General features: G+C 41.8%; 1 protein-coding gene across 5 annotated transcripts in view; it reads right to left on the bottom strand.

Annotated features, from left to right (window-relative positions):
• Klhdc1 (kelch domain containing 1) overlaps window positions 1-17,137 on the bottom strand; it is a 56,918-nt gene that overhangs the window by 10,847 nt on the left and 28,934 nt on the right. For all 5 annotated transcript variants that reach the window (XM_011244119.3, XM_011244121.3, XM_011244120.1 and 2 more), the window contains 6 exons: window positions 15,694-15,777; window positions 15,173-15,231; window positions 14,187-14,299; window positions 10,579-10,651; window positions 5,474-5,558; window positions 3,922-3,974 (listed from right to left, as the gene is read on the bottom strand). In XM_011244119.3, the coding sequence (XP_011242421.1) occupies window positions 3,922-3,974; window positions 5,474-5,558; window positions 10,579-10,651; window positions 14,187-14,299; window positions 15,173-15,231; window positions 15,694-15,777 (467 nt within the window). The remainder of the gene's footprint in view (window positions 1-3,921; window positions 3,975-5,473; window positions 5,559-10,578; window positions 10,652-14,186; window positions 14,300-15,172; window positions 15,232-15,693; window positions 15,778-17,137) is intronic.

Raw genomic sequence — 17,137 nt, 5'->3', positions numbered from 1 at the left:
TTTGCTTCCCTATATCCTTTGCTCCCCATCCTGCCTCCCCCACCTCCAAACAAGGACACAGACAACTCGGATCTTTTTGCACTCAGCTTCTCCCTGTGAATAAATAATTGGGAGACAAAGGTACAAAGGGCTCTGGGGCAGGTAATTCATTTCTATAAAGAGAGAAATATAACCTTTTGATACTTAAAGATGGTATGAAGATACATTGCTCTAATAGGTCTTACAGGATACTCATATTCTGTCTAATGTGGGCTCCATGGGAATTTTGGGTTTAAATCCTGATTTGACAAGCTGCCTCTTATAGGCGGGTCTGGTACTTAAAGATGGGAAATTTCACCTGCAGTTCAGAACTAGATGGGGAATACTAGTCACTGATTCCAAGTAGAGAGAGCAACGATAATCGCCTGCTATGAACAGGTATTAGTTAATAGAAGTGTGTGGTTCCGGGTAGAGAGCACAAAAGATAGATGGTATAACAGGATGGCTGCTCTAGGCAGAGAGCTTAACAATTAAAAACTATCTGCTTCCTATAGGCAGATATTAGTGGAAGTTTGAATTGCTTTAAAGATGGTATAAAGATAGATTGCTCTAATAAGTCTTACAGGATACTCATATTCTGTCTAATGTGGGCTCCATGGGAATTTTGGGTTTAAATCCTGGTTTGACAAGCTGCCTCTTATAAGCAGGTATAGGTAGAAGTGTGAATCAATTTTATAAAGTCTGCAAGAGACTCATATTCTGTCTAACGTGGGCTCCACGGGAATTTTGGATTAATATCCTGACATGACAAACTAGAAAGGCCTAAGTAGTCTAAAATGGGTGTGATTTTGAGTATTATGCTGGTTCTATTGTCCCTCTGGGACAGAGGGCAGCTACAGGGTTTCCTGGTTATCGGCTGAAGGAGGTGCTGACTTGGGGGAAAGGTTTGTCTTTGTGTTTTTGGAAAAGGTGATTAAGGTATTTACACCTAGCCGGGCGTGGTGACGCACGCCTTTGATCCCAGCACTTGGGAGGCAGAGGCAGGCGGATTTCTGAGTTCGAGGCCAGCCTTGTCTACAAAGTGAGTTCCAGGACAGCCAGGGCTACAGAGAGATAACCTGTCTCGAAAAAACAAAAAAGAAAAAAAAAAGTTTTTACACCTTCCAGAGTTATAGGGATCAGATTTGATAGAGGGAGACCCCCTGAGAACTAGATTCCAGAGAATCAAACAAAAAGGTTATCTTGATGATACTAAAATTTTGTTTTGAGATTTATATACTACAGAATATACATCCTTGGTGAATTTCATCGTCAGCCATGCTGAACTGACCTGCCTGAACTCCTGATGTCTTGGTTTTTCATACGGATCCAGTCAGGACATGGACATCAGAGACTAATACAATCATTGGTGTGGCCTTCTTAAGGCCAACTAACTCTCCCATTTCCTTACCCTTCCCCCTTCCTTTAAAATATCTCAGTGCCCATATTCAGCTTGAAGAAGTTATGAAGAGTCATCGTCCCAGTCCCCTAAGCTTTGGGACTGGGGATGATTATTATAGGTTGTCTTTGATTCTAAAAATTTTGAAGTACAGGGCTTAGACCCAGTCCTTCAATTGCTGTTATTATAAACAGATCTGAGATATTTAAGCCTATGAGTTAAGGGCCAAATAGGAAATTCATGGCTCTGAATTTGTTGTTAGGGTGTTTTCAGTTATTTTAATCAGAAATGGTTGAGACCATTCCAGAGACCAGTCCAGATTACTTCACATAGATAGTTGGTTTTCAAAAACATCAGAAGTCCACAGAATGAGACATTTAATGTTATTTACGCACTTGTTGTTGAGACCAGTCTGCTCCTGACAGCTTTCCCTGTCTTGGATTCAAAGAAGAAACTGAGTGTCTTTGAGTTACTCCAGTTGTGGCGAGACACCCACTAGGCAAATTGCCTCATTTCATCTACAGACATAATACTGTCCAAAGAAAGGACACAATAACAGGTTAGGACAGCTTAATTCTGTCATGATAGAGTAGGCTAGTCCTTAACTTTCCTGTTTCTCTAAGTCTGTCACATGACCCTGGCCAGTAGGCTGAAGACCGATGATGCCCCAACGTGTTGAAGTAAGGGACTGTCCAAGTGATCAGTGACCTCCATAAATTGGCTAAGTTTTAGAAACAGTGTTAGGCTTCCTGTATGTTTTCAGTTAATATCAGTCATTCTTGGATTTCTGATGGGGTTGAAAAACTACATAGTCTCCTGGCAAACCCAACTTTTTACTTTGAGAGAAACAGATTTGAGAGGATGGTTTTCAGATGGCATCCAATCTAAAGCCAAGGCATAGCCAGGTGCAGAGCTATAGTCTTTTAGGTAAGGCTAGATGACAGAGGTTCTATTTAACAAGGATGATGAACTAGTGTTAGGTCTCTTGTGCTTTATAAATTAAAAAATAGTAATGGTTATGTTTAACTATATCTGAGATAAAATAGTCTTTTAATTGGACAGAAAAGGGGGAAGTGTTGTGCATATAGCTGAGGCTAGTTATACTTGACGCTGACTCTGTTCTCCTGCGAGGGGCTGCACTCAGGTGAGTTCCTGTAAACCTGCTTCCCGCCTTAATTTGTAAAATAAAGGAGAGCTGATGATTGGACAGATAAAGGGAAGGTGGAGCAGAAGGTGGGGAGAGAAGAGGGAGAAAATAAGAGAGAGAGAGGACGATGGAGGAGGAGGAGGAAGAAGAAAAACGGAGCAGAAGCGCAAGGCCTGGAGAAACTGCAAGTTCTAAGGGGTCTCATAGATGTGGAAGATGGTAGTGTAGCGGTAGATCTGCCCAATCTAGGCACACAGCATGGATTCATATTGACTGAGTTGTGTTTTCATTGCCGGGGCATATTTGGGAGGAGATTTACACAACACTAGCCTGTCGTCATGACAACACTAGCCTGTTGTCATGGGACAAGTTTGATTATACTCTTTTTTTGAGACACAGTCTCACTATATAGATCCTCATGGCCTAGTACCTGCTATGTAGACTAGACTGGTCTAAACTCGCAAAGGGTCTGCCTACCTCTACCTCCTGAGTGTGGGATTAAAGACCTGTGGCCTCATATCTAGTTTTTATTCTTAGGCAGATGGAAATATTTTCTTGAATTCAAGTCATAAACTACCTGTAAAAGAGTGTACGACACACACACACACCCCACAAAGGAGGTGCAAGGAGATCATCATACATTCATAGCACAGGCTTTGCTTTTTCTTTGCTTAGTGGACATTTTGTACAGTTGAAGAACTGCCCTGCTGACGGCTCTGCACCTAAGCATGTTTGCAACCATCACCCTCCCCATCCCACAGTCTTCTCGTCCTCCTCAGATGAATCCTGAATCCATGAGAGCATGCAGAGCCTCTGCTCACCTCTCATCTGCCCTTTGTCACACGAGGGTGCCCATTCCAGTTACTTCAGATACAAGGAACCCCACAGTGTTTGTCCCTGTGAGAACGACAGATCTCACTCGGCACATTTTAAAGGTCATTCCACTCTGTAGCTCATGTCAGAATTCCCCTTCTTTAAATTTTTCTTATTTAAAACAGTTTTTAAATTTAAATGTATCTTGACCGTAGTCTTCCTCTCCCCAAAGTCCTTCTAGATCCTCTCCCCCTCCCTACCGAACCAACTATAAGTTCTTTCTCAGAAACAAATGTCCGATACAACAATAAACCCCCATAAAACCAAGCTCACTCCACAGTGACTATGAACTCCACTTCCCTCCATAGTGCTGGGATTATAGACAGCAGCTGCCACGTTCTGTTTATACAGTGCTGCAGACTGTGCCCAGGGCCTTGTGAACACAAGGTAACATCAACTAAGTGAATTTACAGCCCCCAAATACACCCACACCACATATTTATACGTGACATCGTATATATGTAAAAATACTTTATTTACTTACCTGAGCAGTGAATAGGGCTGTGTTTGAAAGATCAATAAATCATTACAGTGACCCTAGTCAAAAAAAAAAAAAAAAGGTCTTATCAAAGGTTTGAAGAAAACATTGTATAAATGCTATTGTATAAATGTAAAATAGTGAATAAATTTAACTAGTAACATACATAAACATGTGCATACAAGTGTGCATGCCCACAGACATACACAGACATAGATGCACATATATGGCTTTTCTATTTGAAAACATGAGGTATATGAATATCAAATTTCAGAAAACAAACTTTTACCTAACCAATACCCTATATAATTATAAATTTAAAAATCAGACATTGTTCTCTGAGAACAGTAACAGAAGTAGTTAATATTTGTTTCTTAAAAATATTTAGGGCTGGTGTGATGGCTCAGTGGGTAAGAGTACCCGACTGCTCTTCCAAAGGTCCAGTGTTCAAGTCCCAGCAACCACATGGTGGCTCACAACCATCCGTAACGAGATCTGACACCCTCTTCTGGTGTGTCTGAAGACAGCTACAGTATACTTACATATAATAAATAAATAAATCTTTAAAAAAATATTTAAACATTTTTAAAAATGAAGTCTTTGTTAACATGGGCAGTCTCTCTGAGCTGCCAAGAGGTTCTGTTGGGTCTACTCCTGGTTTTTGAGTCCTGACTCAGAAAAGGGAGAGCTATTCTCTCCCTCCTTTCCTGCACGCTGGCCCGAGCCTAAGCATTGCTCTTAAAGTCTCTAGCTGCTCTGGGCTCCCCCAAACTTTTTCTAAAGCTCCACTCCCTGCTGTGAGCAACCTCTTTGCTGCTCTGGGATTTATAGTTTGCTTGCTCTGAGGGTTTCCTTTTTTTTTTTTTTACAAGATTGATTTATTTATTATATGTACAGCACACTGTAGCTGTCTTCAGACACTCCAGAAAAGGGTGTTATATCTTTTTAAGGATGGTTGTGAGCCACCATGTGGTTGCTGGGATTTGAACTTGGGACCTTCAGAAGAGCAGTCAGTGCTCTTAACCGCTGAGCCATCTCTCCAGCCCTGAGAGTTTTCTTTTAAACGCTAATAAATTGTTCTTAAGAGTAAAATGTATATGTGTGTGACTCAAAACAACAAAAATAATTTTAAAAATTAATTCTCTGGGTGATTATTACTATGATTATGTAGTATTCTTCTTATATGCAGACATTTTAATACAGTTAAACTACAAGTACTCATATTGTGGTAATGCCCAGAGGAAAAGAAAAGGGAGATGGGGACATGGCTTGGAGGTTGAGTGCTAGCCCAATGTGTGTGAGTGCAAAGGCCCTAGGTTCAAGCCCCAGCACTGGAAAGAGAAAGCCCTTTTTGAAACGAGTTAGCTAATGAAATGAATAGATTAATCGTGGTCGTAAACCTGAAGCATCCCAAGCCTCTGACTTGGAGGGGCGGTCCTTCCAGACAACACTTCTGGTCCTTCTGTGCTCTGCAGTTACCATAGCAACAATACCACTCAGTAGCTCTTTGCATATCACAATTACTTAGAGAAAATGTTGAAATATAAGATTTGCTTACTGTATCCAAGAAAAGTAAGTTGTCTTTGCTCCCACCAAATACCATTATTTCATTTTCTTTTCCCAGACAGGCTGTGTGCCATAACCTATGACGGAAAAGCATCAGCAGAGTGAGGCACCGAGAAGGAAGAGCCTGCGCATACATCACGTGAATCCACAGCACACACGCTGACAGGCATCTATCTAATGGTTCTCTCCAGCCCGCTGTGGCATGTACCAGTTAGAGAGGATTCTCAGTAACCCAGCCTCAGAACCCAGCCTTGGTCAGCCCTTTATCTGATACATCTCATCCCTGAAATGAGTGTAAAAGGATCGACCCCTCAGGTGCAACAGGCACCTGTCCCAACTCTTTGGGGGCCCCTATGTCACTTCCTGTCATGTTTGCCCTTTCTTTCCTGCTCTGGGTCCCATCAGCTGACGAATGCACATGAAACCCCGCTCATATTTCTACCTTATACCCATCACTCTGGGTACAGAATACCATAATGGGTTCTTCGTTTTTTCCATCTATCATCTCCCCCAACTTCAGACAGCTTTTAAATAATACTTTTTAAACTAAAAAAGTTTTAAGTGGTACTTAGTATTTGCACACACACACACAAACACACATACACACAGGGCATGGTAAAATGGCCTGGCCCAAGTGTGCAGTGGTTAAACTGGGCAACCAGCACTTCTGTCCCCCAAACACTTATCAGCTCTGTGTCAGGAATCTCCACATTTGTCTCTTCTAAATATTTTGGAATCTACTGCAGATCTGTGAGTGGCTTGGTTTTGTTTCAGTATAGGGGTTGAACTCGGGGTCTGTGTATGTGGCAATTCCTCGCCTACTGACTCCAGTCCTCTGGTCATAACTGTCACAATCCACTGTTGTCTTGGGAACTTCCTGACCAGGACATATCTCTGCTAGAAGAGCTGGTTCTTCTGGTCTAGTATTTTTGATCAGCAACTATTTTTCCCTACAAAGCTTAGTTTCCGCCTGTAGTGGCTATTCCTGGTTGTCAACTTGACAATATTTGGAATGAACTACAATCCGGAATTGGAAGGCTCACCAGTGACCCTTATCTGGAGGTTTGGAGATCCTTATCTGGATCTTGGTTTGAAGATCTTGAGCCATAGTGGCTATGGATTCCAGAAGATTGAATCTCCGAGTTTAAGGAACACACCTTTAATCTGGGCTACGCCTTTCATCTGGGATTAAAGGTGTGGTGGAACACACCTTTAATCTGGGCTCCACCTTCTGCTGGAGACAATATAAGGACATTGGAAGAAGGGAGTCTAGCTCTTGCTCTTGCTCCTTCGCCTGCTTGCTGCGTGAGACTGAGTAACTGCTAGATCCTTGGACTTCCATTCACAACTGCGACTGAACAATTGTTGGGAATTGAGCTGCCGACTGTAAGTCATCAATAAATTCCTTTATTATCTAGAGACTATCCATACGTTCTGTGACTCTAGAGAACCCTGACTAATACACCGCCTTTCCTCGGATGAACCTTCCTTTACCCCAACTCCACTGACCCTAAGGTTTAAAAGCTCCAGGCTTTTGCTCGCCTTTCCTTATGCTTAGGTTAAGTTGCTCCTTCACAGGCTCCAAATCACCCACGCAAACTGGTTCTGCTCAGACCCTTGACGTTGGCCCGCCCACTTTATGCTGTCCTAACTTACATTTAAAGATCAGCTGCTCTATCTGGTATTGGAAGTTTGTCTTCTAGCTCCCTACAAGCCTGAAATCTGTGAGGTCAGACAAAGCCACAGTGGTGTGCTGGAACTGGGCCACTGGCTATCTGAAGCCGATTTTGTAAATCTCCTTCCAGCCTCAGGTTCAGTGACATCATGTTGGTAGCTTGGTATTGGTCAAGGTGGGAGTTTTTATACCTTGGAAATCAGTAAATGCTACACATTAGGTGTTCCTGCCTTCATGAGTGGTTGTAACTGTCACACCAGTACACCACTGCAACTTGAATATTCTAATGTTCCCTACCAAAAAACACCCAGTATGGTATTCTGTACCCAGCAGGTATTCTAAAACTTTTGATTAGCAAAAACAAATACATAAAAAGATTAATTTATTCAGTCATTAAATATACAAATTATCTCATGAATGAGTAGAGCATCTAGTGTTCTCTGGGAAATGGATAGATAGCCCACACCTATCTCAAATTTCGTATTATTTACCAAAACAATTGTATTGCTTTATAAAGTTCAATATTTCCACAGGCTCTAGCTCTTAGAAAAGCTATGCAGGTAAAATTTCAATTTTATAAGATAAATTTAGAATTTTACAAAGTCATTATTTTGACTTTAATAGAGCACTGGAGTGGGGGGGGGGTCTTTCTCTGCAGACCAGGCTAGCCTGGAACTTGCCGTGCCTGCCTCTTCCTCCCAAGCACTGCGTTACAGGTGTGTTCCACTACACCTCGCTTCTGTTGAGGCAGGGTTTCTTCTGGCTCAGGCCAGGCTGTGCATCCCTGGCTGCCCTCAGATCCCCTGCCTGGCATCCTGGTTTAGGGTGCTTTTCTTAACAGAACAAATTACAGAAGCAACAGTCACCCCAAATAACAATACATTTCACGTATTTACTACTGAATAATTTATTTGTATACATTTACCCCTTTTACTTAAACCCCGCAAGTGCCAACAGTAGGACTCTGCACACTTTCTTCCGTTCCACACACACTCAGTGACCAGTGCACTCGTGACCCAGGATGAAGCATGAGATGTGCTGTTTGGTAAATACTCTTCCCAGTTTTCCAAATCAACTGCTGGGGTTCAGACTGGTATAAATTTTCAGCAGGAACCCAGATAATGTCAAGGAATTGGGCATGGAATTAGAGAGAGGTTTGACACAGAAGACAAAAAAAAATACTGTTCTCCGTCATGGGAAAGACTGGGATAATTCCCAGGAGAGAGGCCATGGGAATTATGGGTAATGCTGTCAGTATTAAGGGGATCTGACAGGACTTAGGGCTCTACAGGCCACACTTTCTATGACATCTTTACAGATACAGTCATTCCTCGCAGCTCTACACAGGGTCACATAACCAGGCATAGACCTGCAGACAGCGAGGCCTGAGAGGAAAGTGCTTCCGTTCATGGCTTCATCACAGGACAGTGAGTCTCAAGCAGGATGCTTCCAGGCATCTCAATGCACAGGGCATGCCAGCAGCAGCAAGCTGTTCCCTTGAAAATGTCAACTGTGCTGAGGTCAAGGACCCCTAGCACTCTAAGAGGAGACTGGCAGGCAGCTGTCATTTCACATTGTATTGTCCTCACTCATCCCTTTCATTCAAACCACACACACATAGAGTTCTCCTTACAGTCAGCTCTACCCCGTCTGGTCTTCTCCACCTCATACCTGAAGGCAGATCTGCCTCTGTCTTATCTGCCTGAGGGAAACTCGGACCTGGACTTCATCTCCGGAGAACACTGGAAAGCCTTTCCTGCCTTGATTTTGGTGGCATCTAGCTTGCAACCTGACGTTCTCTACAGACTGACAGTTCTGTTCTCTCAGCTGCTCTACACTTATGACCTGAACATTCTAACAAAGCATGGACAGGTCAGCTCAGGCAAAAGACAGCGTGGCACACAGCTCTAGATCTAACTAACAGTATTGATAACAGTTCTGCTCTAATTACATAGTAAGGCTTGAAATGCAAGTCAGAAAGCTTTAAATTAAACATATTTACTACCACTGTCATCCATAATTAATGTATTTGTAAAACTGGAAAAAAGAAACCCAAGAAGAGACCAGGAGTGCCCTCCTGTCTCAGATGAAGACATGCATCGCATCGCGTGTCCTCCGTGACTTTGTAAAGCAAAAAGCTAAGCAGCAGCTGAACTTGAAAGCTGTCTCAATAAAAAACCTCTTTGAATTCAGCAAATATCTTTCAAAAGAGCTACACACGTTAATATATTCTAATGAAGTTTTAGACATAAAAATATAAGAACAGCATATGCAGCTATGGTGGTTTCTAAACAGTACTAGTATAGATTTATATATCAATGTACATATGAATACTTAGGTCTTTTTCTGAAATAAGCTATCAATTGTCATTTAACAACAGAAAGATATATCTTAAGTTGACTTTACACTAACACAAACAGTCTGGAGCAAGGTCATTTCTAAAATATATGGCAGGAGACAGTGTACCATGTGCAGACGGCCCTATGGCACGCTGTATCTGAAATTCCTATGAGGACATATTCATTATACTAGTCAATTAAATTGGAAAACATTATTATGGAAGTATTTGGTTTTCTTTAATAGTAGCATCTTATTTCTATAGTATTTATTCTATAATATACATCAAATAAATAGCATTTTAAAATATTCACATTAATGAATATATCATATTGCTGTTTATTTTGAGATAAGGTTTCAATGTAGCACAGGCTACATTTGAATTCACAAATAGACAATAATGGCCTTAAGGTCTTTTTTTGTTTGTTTGTTTGTTTTTATTTTTTGAGACAGAGTTTCTCTGTATAACCCTGGCTGCCCTGGAACTCACATTGTAGACCAGGCTGGCCTCAAACTCAGAAATCTTCCTGCCTCTGCCTCCCAAGTGCTGGGATTAAAGGCGTGTGCCACCACTGCCCGGTTTGGCCTTAAGGTCTTAATTGTCTTGCCTGTATTTCCCAAAAGCTGGGATAACAAGGAGGGACCATCATGGCCTGCTCAGACTGCTATAAGGAAAATAATCATGTTTCTACAGTAACATGAATGCAAATATCCCAATAAATTGCTTTAAATGTCTTCTAAAAACAACCACGATTAAAGCTAACCCTATTCCTATCTATTTGTTAAAAATAGTAACGTTGAAAGCTGATCTCATAACAGGTTTTAAATTACTTTGTGCTTTTTTATACTTATTAGGCAAACTTACATATTTAGTTAAAAGTAACATTTTCAATTGTACAACTATGGATAAAAAGTAGATAAATCATTTCCAATAAACATAATCAAAATAATTAATGTAGCTAATTAAAATGAGGCTAATTTGAGAAGTAACTTTCTGTTTCTTTTATGTTTCCTTACAAACACTATGTACTCTATTCTAAATCTTAATGCTTTAAATTTCTCAACTGTTTTACTTTGGGGCTTACCTGGGCCTGGTGTACGGTAAATGTCTAAGTTGTTTCCAACAGTTTGTTGTTATATTATGAATCCAGCCATCACCTATAATATTAAGGCAGTTCAGAATTTATGATTAGGCCTTTGGGATATAATTTTAATTTTTTTCAAGGTTTATCATCTTAATTTGTATTATCTTTAGTGAGTTTGCATCTTTTTCATAAACATTTTAAATACTCTCATAAACATCATAAAATTTAAATATTTACAATATGAGTATCCCACATCCTAGAACAACAGCTATCAAGATTTGTGGCTTTTAGTAAAATCTGGGTCCCTGGTTCAATCTCAGCTCCAAAAAGAAGAAAGATGGGAGATACAGGAAGGAGGAAGAGACAAAAGAAACAAACTTTTCCACAGGTGCTGTCAGTGCTATGTGGTTCTTTTTGAATTGTTAAATCCTACATCTTATATCATTCTCCCCATAGACACTTCAGTACATGTTGCTAAGCGCTGTGGATACTTTTCATACAGCCACAACACTGTGGCTATGCAACAAAACGGAATGTTATAGTGTTTCAAACAAAGCTTAATTTTAGTCTCTAGTGAAGGAAGGAAGAGTTAGCTCACTCAGTGTCCCATATGCTAATGATCAAAATAAGTAAGTATGAGGCTGGAGAGCTGGCTCTGCAGTTAAGATCACTGACTGCTCTTGCAGAGGTCCCAGATTCCATTCCTCGCACCCATAAGGTAACTACACCCATCTGTAACTACAGTTCTGAGAGATCCGACGCCCTATTCTGGTCTCTGTGGACACTGCACATGTGATGCACAGAGTTCCCGTAGGCAAAACTTCCATACACATAGAATTTTTTTTTAAAGCAGGTATGAGGGGCTCAGTGGTTAAGAGCACTGACTGCTCTTCCGAAGGTCCTGAGTTCAAATCCCAGCAACCACATGGTGGCTCACAACCATCCCTAATGAGATCTGACTCCTTCTGGAATGTCTGAAGGCAGCTACAATGTACTTATATATAATAAATAAATAAATAAATCTTTTTTTAAAAAAAGCAGGTATGAATTTAAAAACACTATATATCATGAAGTTATGATATTAATCTCTATTGAAATGTACAAATGCCAGTCTTTTTTTAATTAGATATTTTCTTTATTTACATTTCAAATGTTATCTCCTTTCCTAGTTTTTCCCTCCAAAATCCCCTATCCCCTTCCTCTCTCCCTGCTCCCCAACCCACCCACTCCTACTCCTCATCCTGGCATTTCCCTATACTGGGGCAGAGAACCTTCACAGGACCTAGGGCTACTCCTCCCATTGATGACTGACTAGGCCATCCTCTGCTACATATGCAGCTAGAGCCACAAATTCTACCATGTGTTTTCTTTGGTTGGTGATTTAGTTCCAAGGAGCTCTGGGGGTACTGGTTAGTTCATATTGTTGTTCCTCCTATGGGGCTGCAAACCCCTTCAGCTCCTTGGGTCCTTTCTTTTTTTTTTTTTTTTTTCAATTTTTTATTAGATATTTTCTTCATTTACATTTCATGAGTCTTTTTTTTTTCTTTTTTCTTTTCTTTTCTTTTTTTTTTTTTTTTGGTTTTTCGAGACAGGGTTTCTCTGTGTAGCCTTGGCTGTCCTGGAACTAACTCACTTTGTAGACCAGGCTGGCCTGGAACTCAGAAATCTGCCTGCCTCTGCCTCCCGAGTGCTGGGATTAAAAAGACTTATTTCTTATTATAGATTAGTACACTATAACTGACTTCAGACACACCAGAAGAGGTTGTCAGATCTCATTAGGGGTGGTTATGAGCCATCATGTGGTTGCTGGGATTTGAACTCAGGGCGTTTGGAAGCATAGTCAGTGCTCCTGCCTACTGAGCCATATAGCCAGGCCCTCAAAATTCTTTTATTGAAAATGCAGCTGCTTTCAGACTCAATACAACAGAGCTAGAGGTCAATTCTGGCATCTTTCTCAGGGGTCTCTCCACTCGGTTATGAGGTTCTCTCTCACTGACCGACTGCCAGAGTCCCTGGAAGGGAGCTCCAGGAACCCTCCTGTCTCACTTAGGACTGGGATTCTGAGCGCCTCCACACCCAGCCTTTAATGTGGGTGCCCAGGATCGGAGTTCAGGGCTCATGCTGGCACAGCGAACGCTCTTCCACCACGAGCTTCCCAGCCTTCCACCCATGAGCATTGTACATAGTGAGTTGTTTTTTTTGTTTTATTTTTTGAGACAGGGTTTCTCTGTGTAGCCCTGGCTGTCCTGGAACTCACTTTGTAGACCAGGCTGGCCTCGAACTCAGAAATCTGCCTGCCTCTGCCTCACGAGGGCTGGGATTAAAGGCGTACGCCACCACGCCCGGCATTATACATAGTTTTAAGGGTATGTAAAATTACTAAATAAATGTACCTGCTGCTAAGACTGGAGCAGGGAACATCTGGGTGAAGAGAATTGACTCCTGAAAGTTGTCCTCTCATTTCTACACCAGGGTTCTGGCATGTACACACACACATAAAAATAAATGTAAAACAAACTAACTAACTAAAATACTAGCTAGAGGAGCTACAGATCCTGCCAAATGCTTTGTAGTTCTAGAAGAGAAAGAAGAAACTGGCCTTCCTTCCACCGCTGCCTTTCCAGCCTCAGGGAAGGCTGTCCTTTAGTCTAGCTTACAGTACAAAAATCTCTACACAAAAAAATCAGGACACAGAACACAGGATGTGGGAATGGAAGGAGCTTTGATTTTTTTCTCTTTTTCCTAGGGCCATGACCTTGCACATGCAAAGTAAAACTCAACCTGTGAGCTATAACCCGAGCTATAACTGTGACTTCTCATGTCAAGTCACAGTGTAAGCATGTAGTTAGGGACAGAGAGAGAAAAGAATGACTTCAGTGTAAGTACAAAATACAATCAATCAAATTGTTGGTGTGGTGGGCACACCTTTAATCCCAGTGCTCCAGAGGCAGAGGCAGAGGCAGATGGATCTCTGAGCTTCAGCTCAGCCTGGTCTACAGAGTGAGTTCCAGACAGCAAAAACAACATATGGAGACTCTGTGTCTACAACACAAAACAAGAGACTGGAGAAGTGATGACCTAGTAGTTAAGAGCACCACTGCTCCTCCAGAGAACCCAGGTTCGACTCCCAGTTCCCGCAAGACTGCTCACAACGGCCAGTAACTCTAGTTCCGAGGGATCCAGTCAGTACTCTCTTCTGGCCCCCACGGGCACTGCATACACATGGCATAGACACACATGCTGGCAAAACACATACACATACAAAGTAAAACATTTTTTTAAAAAAAATCAATTTTCAATTAAACAAAATCAGACAAACAAACAATCCAAGATAATAGGGCCAGCAAGACAATGGCTCAGCAGGAAGGCACCTGCTGCCCTGTGGCATGATGACCTGAGGTTCATCCCTGGGATCCGCATGGTAGGAGAGGACCAACTCTCACTTCTCCTGTCTTCTACACATGCACTAAAGAACATCTATGCATATATGCACACACACTCACTCATTAACAGGAAGAATGTAAAACAGGACGTGCACACATCCTTCCCCAGATGCCTGACGCCTGGATAAGGAGGTAAAGACTGTGTGCTAAGCCGTATGGACTTACTTAGTGGAATATTATCTGCATTTAGTCCACCAAATAGGAAAAGCTTATCATCAGTTATTGCTGTTAAAGTGTGCCATGACCGGTGTTTGGGGCTTTCTCCATTAACAGAAATCCTGTAGCAAAGGGGGAAAAAATTAAAATGCAACTTTGAATTAATCAAAATGAAAGATTTTTGATTTTCCCAAGACAGTCTCATCAGTAGCCAGGCTGGCCTCTGGGTCACGATGCTCCTGCCTCGGCCATGATGGGCCATGTGTTCACCACTACAGTCATCTCAGATCTTAAAGGAAAAGCTGAGCTTGGGAGTGGAGGTGCACACTTGTAATCCCAGCACCCAAGAGGCTGAAATAAGACCATGCATTTGAGGCTAGCCTGGGCTACACAGTGACTTCAAAATCAGCTGGAGCTATATACAGAATTTTTGCTAGGAAAGAAAGGAAGAGGAGAGGGGGAGGGAAAGAGAAATAGGAAGTAGGAATGGAAGAAGAAAGGAAGGAGAGGGAAGGAAAGGGGAAGGGGAAGGGAAATAGTTCAGTTATAAATGATGCTCAGAGTTGCTCAGTAGACCAGACTGGCCTCAGACTCATGGGGTCTGCCTGGCTCTGCCTCCCGAGTGCTGGGAGAAAGGCATGCCCTGCTGCACTGCTCCACTATGTATATCCAGCATACTGTAGATCTCCTCCTCAGGAAAACTTCTTCTACCACGTGTGCTGTCACTTTTACTTGAAAGGCTGTGGCAAGACAACCAGAGTTCAAGGCCAGCCTGGGCTACTCAGTGAGATTCTGTTTTGAAAGGAAGGAAGGAAGGAAGGAAGGAAGAAAGGAAGGAAGGAAGGAAGAAAATTTAAATTTCATATTTCTTGTTTAGATATATAACCCAAAGAAAAAATATCAACTCAGTCTTAGAGACCCAGGCTTGGATTATGACAGATTGCACACCAGCCCACACCCAGCCCTACAAACTGGAACCCAGATCTGAGACTGACCTTCCAGACCAGACCCAGGTGTCTAGGTTTAGATAGTGTAGGTCATTCATCCTGGTTTGCTGAAATAAAAGCAGGATAATTGGACAGGGTTTTAACTCTTTCATGGAATAAAACGTTAGCTCTAAAGCAAGCTCAGATCAAGCACAGATTGCCCTATTCTTTCTATTTGGCCCTGGAAACTTAGCACTGAACATCAATTCTAAGCATCAAGAAAATCAACATGGAACTTCCCGGGGTCAGCAGGAAAGGAGATGGATTTAAACTAAAAGAGCTTGGATGGTAGGAATTAAACATTCCTGACACTGCACTCAAGTGAAGGGCTTTCCACACTAAAATGTGATTAAAAAACATCTGCGGCAGCATGCGGAGGGTCTCTTTCGGAAAACAGGAGATAAATAAAACTCAGTCCTGTGTGTAGCTTAATCTCTGGGCAAGTTGCATGTTCAGCTGCTCCACAGAATCAGACACAAGCGTTTATAAACATCACCCATGAGAATACCATTTCCATTGAAAACACTGACCAAAACACGTCCGCCAAAGACGTAACCCTTATTTCCCAGAACTGCACATGAGTGCGCGGCTCGTGGCTGTGGTGGAACTCCACCCTGCAAGCAGAGATCAGAACAGAAGACAGACTTGAAACGGCCGTACCAGCCACATCCTGTGCCATAACCACAAATAGCTTCTTTAAGAAAAGACGCACCCCTCCGCCCTGAAATGCCCACTACCCAACAAAATCAATGTGCAGAAAGTTCATCCAGAAATATAAAAATCTTAAATAAATTAAAACATTTTCATCTCCTCTCCCCTCCCCTCACACTATAGATCTAATATTGCATCTCAGAGACTCTAAGAATTTACTAATGGCCCCCCAAATTCTCAAATTCACAAAACAGCTTCGCTGACAGTTTAAGGCAAACCCAAGAAGCCCTTCTTTCCTAGACAAAAGCCTACTTGCATTTTGGAAGTTGGTTTACTTTTGGTGTTGTTGTTTTGGTTTGTTTGTATGTTTGTTTCCTATTTCCTAAAATTCTTAGAATAAAAAACTCCTTTCTACTTTGTCTTGAATGAAGTTCTGATGTTTCGGTCTCACTTGAATAACTGAAATCTAGTTGGTAATAATGAACTAAGCTTTGCCTCTGTAATAGTTAAATTAAGAGAAAACCATTTTTTTTAAAAGGTTGATTCCTAGGGCTGAGGGATGCTCAGTGGTCAGGAGCACTGGTCGCTCGCTCCTGCAGAGGCTGCAGAGGGCCGGGTTCGGTTCCCATCACCCACATATCAGCTCACAACCTCCTTTAACTCCAGTTCCAGGGAATCCAGCCTCCTTGGACAATACACACACATGTTGCCCATACATACCTGCAGGCAAAACACCCAAACACATAACATAAAAACAAATCTTTAAAAGATGCTGATTCTGTTTGCTTTCTACTGTTTACACAAATCTGAATTTGTGTTTGATTTCTAACAAATAAAATAATATTGATAATGTATTTTACCATGTTAGAATTGCATGTAGCTCATATAAAAACACAAGTGTTGGGTCTGGGATACAGCTCAGTGAGAGTGCTAGGCCAGTTCTTACAAGGCTGCTGGTTTGATCTCAGGATTGGAGAGGGGGGGGTGGAGGGGGGAAAGAAAGGAGGAAAGAAGGAAGGAAAGAAGGAAGGAAGGAAAGAAGGAAGGAAGGAAGGAAGGAAGGAAGGAAGGAAGGAAGGCTGGCTGGCTCACGGACTCTGTTTTAAAAGAATTTTAAAAATAACTCTGATAATTCACACAGACACTGACAGGTAAAGAATGATCCTCTAGCTCATGCCTGTAATACCAGCGCCAGGGAGGTAGAGGCAGAAGTTCAAGGCTAGCCTACCTAAGCTACATGAGACTCTTTCTCAAAAATGAAAAGAACAATAATGACTCCTCTTTAAAATACTTTTTTTAGAACATATTATTTGTAGGATACAT

Source organism: Mus musculus, chromosome 12, assembly GCF_000001635.26.
Source record: "Mus musculus strain C57BL/6J chromosome 12, GRCm38.p6 C57BL/6J".
NCBI lineage: Eukaryota > Metazoa > Chordata > Mammalia > Rodentia > Muridae > Mus > Mus musculus.
The sequence above is the reverse complement of the archived record's forward strand: the minus strand, read 5'-3'. Positions and strand labels throughout refer to the sequence as shown.